Genomic DNA, 12,895 nt, shown 5'->3' with positions numbered 1-12,895 from the left:
GCAGTGAAAAAGAACAAAAGCATCACTTCTCTGATCCTCCTGCCAAAGATCTAGAACCTAAATCTAATACCAGATGAACCCCAACAGTACTGGGGGGGCAGGCTCACCAAAGACTGAGACTTCATCACAGGACTACAAAACCCCCTCCCTCTCCTTCACCTCTAAATTACCTAAGACCTGTTTTCTTCTTACCCAGGGTATCACATCCACTTTTCAACAAAACAGTACAAGGCACACTAAAAAGCAAAACAAAAAAACAAAACAACCCAAGCTTCTCTTTCAGGAAAATAAAATAAGAGCAGCACATTTTTGCAGATCAAATTCAGTCGGCAGAGAAAGAGACCTAATAAAAACCGAAAGCTGGCTCTCTGAAAACATCAATAAAATCAGTAAGCATTTAGCCAAGTTACCAAGAGAAAAAGAGAGAAAATACAAATTCCTAATATCCGAAATAAAAAGAGAATCACTGTACAGTCCATAGACATTAAAAGGATACTGAAGGAATGTTACACGAACGACTTTTTATCCACAGATTGGATTGCCTGTAAGAAATGGGCCAACTCCCTTGAAAGACACAGTCTGCCAAAAGTCACACAGGAAGAAACACACAATCCAGACAGGCCTATATCATTTCGTGAAATTGAATCAATAACAACTTTACACAACAGAAAGTACCAGACCCTGATGACTTCAGTGGTGAATCCTACCCAACATTCAAGGAAGAAAGACCAATTCTCCACCATCTTTTTCAGACAACGGAAGCAGAAGAAATAATCCCTAACTCATTCTATGATGCCAGCATTTAAAACCCTGATGTCAAAACCAGACCCAGACATTACCCAACAAGAACACAAGAGACCACTAGCTCTCATTAACATACATGCACAGATTCTCAACAACCTATTGGCCACGTGAATCCAACAACGTATAAAAAGAACCATACACCACAACCAAATGCGATTTTTTTCAGGTACGCGAGACTAGTTCAACATTCAAAAATCTGCTAATATAATCCATCACATCACAAACTAAAGAAGAACAACCACCTGATGGTATCAAAAGATGCAGAAAAAGCATCTGACAAAATCCCACACTCGGTAATGATGAAACACCCTCAGGAGACAACTAGAGAGTAACTTCCTCGACTTGATAAAGAACATCCATAAAAATCCTCCAGAAACAAGGCAAGGAGATCCCCTTTCATCACAGCTTTGTGGTGCCAGACTACACGTCCTGACAAACGCAGGAAGATAAGCAAAGGAAACAAAGGCATGCCAACTGGGAATAAAGACATGATATGGTCTTTGTCTGCAAATGATGCAAAGTCTATTCCCAGCAGAATCAGACCTATAAATACACAAGGAACAAACTGGTGGCTGCCAGAGGGAAGGGGGGCGGTGGCCACAACGAATGAAGGGGAATGGGAGGTACAGGCTTCCGGTTACGGAAGGAGTAAGTCACAAGGATGCAAGTCACATCACAGGAACACAGCGATGTTATTATGACAGCCGTACGGTGACACGGGGTCTCTACACTTGTGCTGCGCGCAGCATCACGAACAGACTGGTCAAATCACTATGTCGTACGCTTGAAACCATTAGGACATTTTACGTCAACCGTACTTCGGTGAAAAAAAAAAAACAAGTGTTTGTCAGAGTTAGGCAGAAAGGAGGGAGAAACGGCACAGACGGGTTTCAGGGCAGTGACACCGTTCTGTGGGAAACTACAGTCATAGACGTAGGTGATTACTCGTTTGTCAAAACTTACAGAACATAAAACGCCAAAAATAAATGCTAATGTCAACTGTGGACTCCAGGTGATAAGTGATTGGCTCATGTAGGCTCATCACTTTTAACATGTGGCCCCTCTGGCCGGGGAGGTGGACAGTGGGGCGGCTGTGTGGCTGAGGAGACCAAGGTCCACAGCAACACTCTGCATTTGACACTCAATTTTGCTGGGAACCTAAAACCACTCTAAAATAAAGTTTATTAATAACAAAAAAAAAAAAAAAGAAAAAGAAAAAAAGAAAAAACAAGGAAAGAAAAATATGAAGGTGTGGTTAACAAGTGAGCGGAGAGAGAACAGCGTAACTGTTTGGCTTTCTTGTGCTCATCCTAGGAAGAAAATTTTCCTAAATAGCCATCCTTAAGAATACACAATTGTGCTTTGTCATATACCAAATAAAGAAAGGAAAATCTTGTCTATTTCTAGCTCTTCTCTAGGAAGAGTTAGAGCAGTGCTGCACATTTAACAATACGACAACATCTGTCGGAGGCACCAGAGTAAAATGTGTTTACACTCCTACGTGTATTTTCCTATCACACCACCCACCGCTCCTGAAGCTCTAGTCCACAGATGCAACTTTTCAGACGACGTCCTTAAAAATGACGCACAAACCTTTTCCATCTCGAGGGGGGGCTCCTTTTGCTTTAAAACTATCCACTGGTGCCTTGGTGTCTGTTTCCAAACCAATGCTTATCTGTATCTCCGACTTGAACTTGGTGTATTTATTACTCAACAGCTGGTACCATTTTGGTGCCTGGAGAGAAAGTAACAACAAAACAAAAACACCTTAATAATTAATAGGAAACAAACAATAGTGAGAAATGTCCTATAAGCTTCCAAATATATTTCCTGTAGTTCCTTAGCACTTTCTCCTCTTTTAAAGTATTTTTCACATTTTCCTCAAAAGAATCTAATCCTGCTTAGGAAGCTAACTGTATTTCCTCTTAAAAAAAAAATAAGAAGTTTAGGGGGACCTAGGTGGCTCAGTTGGTTAAGCGTCTGACTTTGGCTCAGGTCATGATCTCACCATTCATGAGTTTGTGTCCCATGTCGGGCTCTGTGCTGACAGCTCAGAGCCTGAAGCCTGCTTCGGATTCTGTGTCTCCCTCTCTCTCTGCCTCTCCCCCACGTGCACTCTGTCTCTCTCTCTCTCTCAAAAATAAATATTAAAAACATAAAATGAAAATAAAAAGTTTAGACCACCAATTTTCCCTTTCCCTAACCCCTAATTTGTCACTTTTTCTGGTATATACCTTTGCTGCCTGCCACATTTCTGCTTTGTCCTACATATACCAAATGTGCAGAGAGCTACTGTTAACAAAAAGACACTAACAAAATACTGAAGGAAAGACCTAAGGTAGAGCTCTGGGTTATGAACCACATACTTGGCTGAAATATAAAGGCTTTCTCACAGGATGAAGTATCATAAATTACCTCAATATCCTGGCCACAGCAATGTGAGAAATTCCAATACTCAAACCAGCCTGCACAATCTCATGGCCCAGAACTGCATGTTGCAATAATGCAGGGACACCATTTCAATTCATGGAAACAGCATTCTTACTCTAACCACTATTATATAAAGACACAGAAATTGATCTTTATAGGGGCGCCTGGGTGGCTCAGTTGGTTAAGCGACCGACTTCGGCTCAGGTCATGATCTCGCAGTTTGTGAGTTCGAGCCCTGCGTCAGGCTCTGTGCTGACAGCTCAGAGCCTGGAGCCTGCTTCAGATTCTATGTCTCCCCCTCTCTCTACCCCTCCCCTGCTCACGCTCTGTGTCTCTCTGTCTCTCAATAATAAATAAATGTTAAAAAAAATTTTTTTGGGGCGCCTGGGTGGCGCAGTCGGTTAAGCGTCCGACTTCAGCCAGGTCACGATCTCGCGGTCCGTGAGTTCGAGCCCCACATCGGGCTCTGGGCTGATGGCTCAGAGCCTGGAGCCTGTTTCCGATTCTGTGTCTCCCTCTCTCTCTGCCCCTCCCCCGTTCATGGTCTGTCTCTCTCTGTCCCAAAAATAAAAAATAAAAAAAAAAAAAAAAAACGTTGAAAAGAAAAAAAAAAATTTTTTTTAAAGAAACTGGTCTTTAAGAATATCAAAACCAAAAGCTTCTGGTAAGTAAAATAAGACTAAGCCATCATTTTTTGGGTTTTTTTGTTTTTTTTTTTTCAAATCCACACCCAAGGTTTTTAACAGAAAAACTCATAATTTGTTGTGTATGTTTTTTATGATGGATCTTTACAATTTTAAGTCTAAGCCTGAAAAAGAGTTTTAGCTACTCAGGGAATTTATGCTATGTTTTTCTGTTTTAGAACTTGGAAAAACAAAGCTTATTTTTTTGTGTTTCTTTTCATTTACAGATAATCAATTTATTCTGAACTTCAAATATTCTACGTACCAACTTCAGATAGTTCTATTAATAAACAGGAGTGATTAAGACAACATCTGCCTTTCTTAAAAGTCTTAATTCTGAAACATTTCCCCTGAACTCTGTTAATGATAAGAAGCAAATGTAATGACAAAAGCGTCCTACAGGACCAGATAGGGCAGGTGGGACAGGGGCAGAAAGGAATGCCACGTGCATTTACAGCTATCCTCCCCCTAAAACGATTACCTTCTGTGTAACCAAAGCAACCGCAAAAGGATCCTGTGCAGTTGTAGCACAGCCAGGGAAGAGATACATCAGGGGCATGATCGTGGCTCCTGGTTGAGGGGCTAAGACTTCAGAAAGAAAACCTCTTCAGAACCTAGGGACAGAGAGGTGAGGAGTACCCAAGGAGGGAGGAGAAACAGATTCCCTTTTAGAGAACTTTTTCCCATTTCTTTTGAAGGATTCCAAATGTGGGCTAAGCTAACTGGCTCCTTTGTAAACACCGTGGCTATCAGTAGCGAACATGTTGCTAAGAGATCAATTTTTCTTCAGAGAATCCTAATTTAGGATTCACATCAAGAATCAAAGACTTCAAAAGTAAGTTTATTTGTTTGTTTTTGTTTTAAGTGACAAAACAAAGTTATTAAGAACTATTCAAAGTATTTCCAAAGTCAGTAACATAAAAAAAGGTGAGAAAAGGCGTGCGTGGGTGACTCAGCTGGTTAGGCGTCTGTTGATTTCAGGTCTGGTAATGAGCACGGAGACTGCTGGGATTCTCTCTCTCCCTCACTCTCTCTCTCTCTCTCAATATAAATATATAAACTTGAAGGAAAAAAAAAGATTGGTAGATATTTTAAAAGAGAAAAGAAACATTTTCAGTAACAAAAAGCACTGACGTAGGAATCGAGACCCTGAATTATTTTTCCTTCCTTATGTGTGTGCTCCTGGCAAGGCTGCTGTTTATGTCCCATAAGTGTATTTCACTGAGCTCACGTGTTCTGACTGCTACACACAGAAGGAATGGGAAGCAGGGGAAGGAGTCAGAAGGCTACTAGCACAGCCAAGGTTAAGAAAGGACGGTGCCTTAGCCTGGGATCGCAACGGCGAAAATGTACAACAGGAGCTGGATCAGGAAGGGGTCGCCGCAGGCCTGAAACCAACTGAAAAAGGATGGCTACGGAGGCCGGAAATGGAGGCCGTCTGGCCTGCGTACCTGGAAGAGGGGTGCCGTTCACCAGAGCAGGGCACGCGGCAAAAGCACTACCTCTGAAAGCAAAGCTTGGCAGCTGAACATGCTGAGCTCCAGGTCACAGCGATGCGGCCGAACGTCTGAGCTCAGAGAGAATTTTCTTTGAGAAAGGTCGTTCTAGGTCAAAGAAATGACCAAAATATTGGGACTCTCTAAATCAAATTCCTAAAGTGAAACCTCAGAATCGCCACACCGGCTCAGACCCTCGCCCTTTCAGGTCCAGTACCACAGGTTCTTTCCATCAATGGGTTATCTACGAAAAATCCGCACCTAACCTCATCGGTAACAACACATCAAAAGGGCAATACCTGCTTTGTTTCTTGAGCAGTCCTCAAGTCTAGCACAATGTAGCCTATAGTTTCCTTGGCTGAAGATACGGGATCCAAGGCAAAACACTGCAGTTTGATCGGCGTGCGTTGCAGCCTGTAACGTAACAGTTTATGTTATAGACGAACTAGCTTCTGCTTAGTATTGAGCTGATGTTCTGCTAGTTTTGAAAAGCTGCCTGCTACTAGCAAGACAACTATAATTCTTTCGGATAATCTCTATTTTCTGCAAAACTTCAACTGACATGAACTATTCATCATGCCTATTTATCTTTACACCAAGTAATACTACAACCACATCAGAAATCTTGGTCTCTCTCATCTGAGGAGCTATGCTGTAGGTCATTGCTTTTCAAGCTTCTCTACCGTACAGAACTCTTTAAAAGTTAATAAATTAAAATTGAACATGAATCTTCAAGAGTGATTTTAAATTATCCTTACACTGTCATACACACATAAAACTACCGATACACATATGTGCTTAAAGCTCTTTTTGTCACTAAAATGATGAAATCAACTTCAGAATTAAATACCATAAAATCACAGACTATTGAAAGTAATAATTCATTGTAATACACAACAATGTTCTGTAAGCATGACCTTGGCTGGTATAGCAGGGGTTCTTGAGAGTCTGAAACCTCTATACTGGCTCATACATAAGTTCATTAGATTCGACCATCACTGTTACCTAATGGAATGACTATAAAACTTGCACTTGGCATACAGTCATCATTTATATACATGCAATTTATCTGTGTTCTTTTCTCAGCCTCCAACACGCAGAGTGGTACCACTTGGCATTAACACAACTGTGAACACTGCGGGCACTAATACCTCCTATCAGGACTCTGTGCAGATATTCCAGAAGTCACTGAACACAAAATTTTGATCTTCTAAGAATTTAATGCCCTTGCAAATCCCCCAAACAAATCCATGGACCGATTTGGCCACATAAGAAAATAAATTTCTCCTTACATTGACTTTTTAACTTCGTAATTTTATTTGCTTTAGTCCTAAGACACACCAATGAATGAAGTGATTCTGTGCTTTTCAGAAAAATGTTTTTCCAATACTTTTTAAAACAGAAGTAGCCACACTCTTGCCTGTTTCGAGTCATCTGAGCTCATGAAATAAATAAGAGGCTGTAGCTTTAAGCCTGTTTTATGTACTGATATGAAGTGTTTAAAGGGCTAAAATGAAGTATAAAATTTATTAGAGACCCTTACATAATTACTATACACATATCTCTACATATCCTTAGCAAGCCAGATAAAGTTATGATAAAGGAAGTAATAGAAATTACAGTGAATTCCAACCCATGTTTAATATTGGGTAGCTATCATTACAGCACTTCTAGAGTATCCTCTCAGACATCAGGAAAAAAAAAAAGCTACGTGTAATGGTTAAAAACTTAGGCTCTAGAACTCAAATGGCTGTGCTCTACCATTATCCAGCTGACTCCCTTGTAACAGGTTACTTACCTTCTTAGGCCTCACTTTTTTCATCTGTAATTGGGGGAAATCCTAACACCCACTTCATAGGATTGTCTTGATGTTCAAATGAATTACTATTGCAAAGTACTTTGAAAACTTCCTAGCACATGAGGAAACCACTAAACAAGTATTATCATTGTTACCATAATCTAGAAAGATAGAGATTTATTCATCTCTAGCAGCCTAAAACCTAGAGCAAAACAAATGGAAAACAACAGTCACCTGTGCTGATGGAGTGCTTTCCTGTCGATCTCCCAGGCTAACTCGGTAGCAAATTCTGGCTGGTCGGTGTGGTTCACAGGGTCAGTGGCCAACTGTTCTCCGTCAAACTTTGCTTCTACTATAAGCATATGTTTTGGACGCTTGGGGAAATGACGACCTGGAAAAAAAGACCATACAGGTTAATCAGAACTGTACAAAAATCAACTATGATCTTTTAGCACTTTTTAAAAATACACATTAGGAGTTGTTGACTTATATAGTCCACTAACTACCTACTAATGTGTACTCTCACGTACAAATTCATGATTCATAAGAAAGAATCAAACTGAAAGCTACAATTTGTAAATTAGTGATTCCAAAACATTAACGTGCACATGAATCACCTGGGGACTCTGTTAACATGTAGATTATGGTTCACTAGTCGAGGCTGAGAGGCTTTTTTTTAAAACATTTATTCATTTTTGAGAGACACAGTGTGAGTGGGGGAGGGGCAGAGAGGAAGACACAGAATCGGAAGCAGGCTCCAGACTCCAAGCTGTCAGCACAGAGCCCGATTTGGGGCTCGAACTCACAGACCATGAGAGCAGGACCTGAGCTGAAGTCAGAAGCCCAACTGACTCAGCCACCCAGGTGCCCTCTGAGAGGCACATTTCTAACAAACCCCCACATGATGTCAATACTATTGTCCTTGATTCACGCTTTGAGCAGCAACGATCTCAGTGACGTTTAGAAGAAAAATGTGATTCCACTAATTTTAGATATTACTGTATCAGAAGTTAAAATGGAATAGTCAAGTCTTCTGGAGAGCTGGGAAATAACCCAATAAGCAAAAGCCAACCAACATGCATCATAATTTTCCTGTTAACACAGTTAGGAACACTCAGCAAATCAGCCCAAGAAAAACAGACACACGTATTCATTCATTCAAATCTCAAGGACAATGTTGTCAATCATTTTAAAAGTGTTCTGTCTACCTATCACTTTTCCCTGGTACTGCCTGACCCCCTTCTTTCACCGTTTACTAAAGGCATTATCAGAGTCAGGTATTCTCTATGTCAAACGATGGGGTACAAACAAGAGTAAAACAGAGTACATCGCCTCAAGGAATTGAGGTTCTAGTGGAAAGAAGCAAACTGAAAACAGTGCCAACAGGAAGCTAAAAACTAGGGAAGAATCTCACAGTCAACCTGTTTGTAGGTCTGGCGCAGGGCATGGCGTTGAGACACGTGTCTCAACACGTTTTGACCGATATTAAATAAATACATCCCAGCTGCTACTCACCCTGCTACACTCTTCTCAGTAGGAAGTAAAAGGGTCAGAGAGATTCTTGATTGCAATCCTCTGACTTTCAACCTGAAGCTCTCGCTTCAAACTCCCCATTTGGGAGTCTTAGTACAAGTGTCTTAGCAGGGGTCTCCCAATTAGCACTTACAGGGGCCTCTCTCTGGACATCATTTTGAGCTGCTCTAAAAGATCATGGGGTTCCCCAAATGCATTTCATGTCTGTCAGAAAGCCTGTATTCTCAGCCACACCATCATAACCATACCATCCAGTTAGCCTGAGAACAGAGAATATGTACTGGAACGAAGGGCTGCCTCCCTCATTCCACAGACAATACCTTGAGAACAGAAACCTTGTCTTTTTCATCCATGGATTCCGGCACATAGCCCAAATTTGGCTCATGGTAGAAACCTCATCATTTTCTTTTGAATAATGGGCATTTCTAGAAGTGTAGTCAAGAAACTGCACGTAGCTCAAAATAACTGAAGAGATGGGGACGTAGGGACAGATGGCAAAAGAGGAGAAGAGGCTGAAAAGGCAGGCAAGAGGCATACCGTGAAGGGCCATGAATGCTATTCTAGAAAGTACAGACCTTATCCTCTAGGAAACTGTAGGATTTTTAAGACAATTAAATTCGCATTTCAGAAAGATTACTCCTAGATGGTAATATGAACAATAGACATTCTCTGGAAAGGGGGGAAAAATTGATGAAACAGACCACTGAAAAGATTACTACAAGAGATCAAGCGCATCATGAGGGGCTCAAAGCGGGGCACTCACAGTGGAAACTTCCTCCTTTAAAAGTTTACATGAAGCACCCCGTATGATTTTAGCAACAAAGCTTGGTGACCATCTGGAAGGGGATGGAGAAGGAACCAGGAACATGAAGAGTCCCAGGTTCTGGGCTTGAGGCAACAACACGGTTATGATGAATGGAAACACAAACACAAAAGGAGACAGTTTGCACGGAGGTCCATGGTCCGGTTTTAGGTATGTTTAGGGCAACACCTAACCGACAGCCCTGAATTGAGGTTCTCTTCTCTGCACACCGATACTAAACTTGCAGATAATGCTCTCCTACTTAGAAATATAGGCTGCCTCCCTATTTTTTAGAACATTGAACTCCTTGGCTTTCAAAATCCTCCAAGGCCTGCTCACTCCAGCTACACAAGCTTATTTGACCAGAATACTCCTCAATGTTCACCTCCCTTGACCCTGGTCATCTTGCGGGACCTCTTCATCATTCCATCCACCAAAATTACTCCATCATTGGCCTGGGGTTTGTTTTTTATTTTCCGTTTTTCTTAAGTTTATTTATGTATTGTGAGAGAGAAGAGAAGCAGAGGGAGAGGGAGAGAGAATTCCAAGCAGGCTCCGTACTGTCAGCGCGGAGCCCGAGACGTGGTTTGAACTCATGAAATGAGAGATCATGAGCTGAGCAGAAAGCAAGAGGCAGGCAGTTAATGGACTGAGCTACCCAGGCACCCCTGGCCTGGGTTGATCTAATGGCCAGCAGGGACTTCCTCCCATCATTACCTAGCTACTCAAAGCCCTTAAGCCATCATCCCCACCCACCCCCAAAACCGATGTTTACAGCTCACATCCCATATTTTTAATATTATACTGCACTCCAACATACTGTGTCCTGCCTGTGAACTTGATCTTCTGAAAAAGACAGAATCCTACATCCTTGAAGGGAAAGAACATGCCTTTTATTTGGGTTTCCTCATAGGAGGGAGCAAGTACCAAGTCCAGAAGCTTTTGTTGACCAATTACAAGGGGATTTCAGCCCTCTGTCTTTAAACAATCAGTAAGAGAAGAGCTAAAAATGCTGCCCCAACAATTTAGGGGTTCTGGTCAGTTTTCTGTGCCAAAAGCCATTACCACTCATTCCCTCTTACCACCCACCCCCACAAATAGTACCAGGCCTCCACAAAATACCTCCAATGGTGGGGGAGGGGGGCAGAAGGCAGCCATTCCTCAGGCCCAACTCAAGAGGACTGCTGTGATCAGATTATTCAAAACCCATCTTCTTTTTTTTTTTTTTTTTAACGTTTATTTATTTTTGAGACAGAGAGAGACAGAGCATGAATGGGGGAGGGGCAGAGAGAGAGGGAGACACAGAATCGGAAACAGGCTCTGAGCTGTCAGCACAGAGCCTGACGCGGGGCTCAAACTCAGGGAGCGTGCGATCATGACCTGGGCCGAAGTTGGACGCTTAACCGACCCAGCCACCCAGGCGCCCCTCAAAACCCATCTTCAACTTACCTAGCAATTCCTACTCCCTCCACTTGTCTGCAGCTTCTCTCCAACCACACTGAATTTAAGCAAGGGCAGAATGTGCCTGGCCTTTCCACACCTTAAGGGTTCTTTCCTCTTCCCTTTGCCTCGAAAGCCCACCCTTTCCCTTTTCTCCTGACACATTCCTACTCATCCTTTAGGACCCAAATAAATGTCACCTCCTCCGGGAAATTTTCCCCACAGCTGGTCTTTCCTTCTCCCACAGCCTGATGAACTATACACATTCTCCAGGCTATACTGTTTACTTAGGTTTTAGGACCCGGGCTGTTTTACCCCTACATTCCCAGCAGTGCCTGACACTCCATGAGCCTGCAATAAACAAAGGTCACTCCTTCAACACACCAAACTTCTAGGAACGTATATAACAGACCGTCTTGACAACTACTCCTCCTAAGTCCCCTATGAAGACTTAGTAAAGGGAATGGCCCCCGTAACACTTCAGACTGCAGGAAATAGGGATTCGAGTCGAAAGCAAAGCTCTCACAAATGGGATCACCGGGAGGCCCCTGAACAGAACGTGCTTTCCAGGCACCTTAGCTCACGAGTCAAAGTCATCGACGTGCTGCTTCTGATGGAAATCGTTTTTCCTACGTTCTCTGGGGCTCCAGCTATTCACGCTAAATATCACCTATCCCTAATAGCTCTCACGCTCCCTTGAGAGGTTTCTAAATCAGTCGCCTAACAGGCCTCAGGAAGTACAACTTTGAACAAGTCTTGCGGGACTGCAAAAGGAAAGATGACAGGGTTCGTAAGGTTAACGAAGTCTCAGTCGCACGCCACTCGGTTAAGTAAGGAGGCTGCAGGTGCAAATGCAAGCCCCTTGGCCGCTCACCTTCTAGGATGGATACGACGATGAGCAGTTGGTCGGACTTGGAGACCATGGTCGCGGTGGGCGGCCCACAGGCGGGGTCTGCTTGGGGGAAGAGGGACCCGGGTGAGATGCTGGAGGCCCGCGACCACCAGGAGGAGGGCTCCCTCCGGGGCTCCCACCGCCCGCCCGCGACCCCCGACGCCGAGACCCCGCTCCTCGGCCCAGGCCCGCCGCCGCCTGCAGCGCGCCCGGCTCCCCTGCCCCGGACCGCCAGCCCGACCCTAGCCCTGCCCCGACTCCACGGAAAGGCAAAGGCCGCTCGGTCCCCCGGACTGTCTGCAGGGAGAAGTGAACCCGCCACCGGAGGACCTTTTGCCGCCTGTGTGGCCGCTTTTCAAACGCCCGGGCAGCCGCAGCGGCAGCCGCCGCGCCCCGCTTCCGCCTAGCAACCAGGCCCGCAGGCCCAGTGCAGGGAGGGCGAAAGCTGGAGGACAAAGGGTGATAGAGACCAGGGCAGTCGAGGATAGAACGCCCCTCAGCCCGCTTCGCCTCCTGCCCTTTTATGCTACGTTCCAGAGCCCTGGGGAAAGACTAGGCCATCACCTCACAGCGCCCCCTGCTAGCCGGATGGGGGAAGGCGGGCGAGTTGGCGGGGACCGACTGCGCAGGCGCACTACTGCAGCAAACGCTGCCTGCAGTGCCCCTGCGTGGAGTGTCAGTGTGGTGTAGTCTCTGCTTCCCCCCCCAGACACACCTGGGAAATCCAGCAATAGACACTGAAAACACGCACGCGCACACGCACACACAAAACCAGCTCCGTTCCGATCCCCGGTGTCACTACTGCTTAAAAATTAGATCACAGAGTTATCTAATGAATCTCACATCATCTACTAGAAGAAATTCAGACTTAAGTCTGGACTGAAAAAAATCTCTAAGTAGGACTCGCGCCGCACCGCGAGTGTTCACGTTTTGGAAACAAGTCGCGTCAATACGGTAATTACTGTAACTGCTGGAGGTGACGTAAACTCTCCGAGAATTTCCTGTGCTTTAGAAACA

At 44.0% G+C, this 12,895-nt stretch overlaps 1 protein-coding gene across 1 annotated transcript in view; it reads right to left on the bottom strand.

Moving 5' to 3' along the window:
• CEP120 (centrosomal protein 120) overlaps window positions 1-12,358 on the bottom strand; it is a 74,981-nt gene extending 62,623 nt beyond the window's left edge. The window contains exons 1-5 of the mRNA XM_025924532.2: window positions 12,209-12,358; window positions 11,861-11,938; window positions 7,446-7,602; window positions 5,713-5,827; window positions 2,398-2,539 (exon numbers count right to left, since the gene is read on the bottom strand). Coding sequence (XP_025780317.1) covers window positions 2,398-2,539; window positions 5,713-5,827; window positions 7,446-7,602; window positions 11,861-11,909 — 463 coding nt within the window. The 5' untranslated portion in view covers window positions 11,910-11,938; window positions 12,209-12,358. The remainder of the gene's footprint in view (window positions 1-2,397; window positions 2,540-5,712; window positions 5,828-7,445; window positions 7,603-11,860; window positions 11,939-12,208) is intronic.
• Between the last annotated feature and the right edge of the window lie 537 nt (window positions 12,359-12,895).

This window comes from Puma concolor, chromosome A1 (assembly GCF_028749965.1).
Source record: "Puma concolor isolate L17-30 chromosome A1, mPumCon1.1.hap2, whole genome shotgun sequence".
Taxonomy (NCBI): domain Eukaryota; kingdom Metazoa; phylum Chordata; class Mammalia; order Carnivora; family Felidae; genus Puma; species Puma concolor.
The sequence above is the reverse complement of the archived record's forward strand: the minus strand, read 5'-3'. Positions and strand labels throughout refer to the sequence as shown.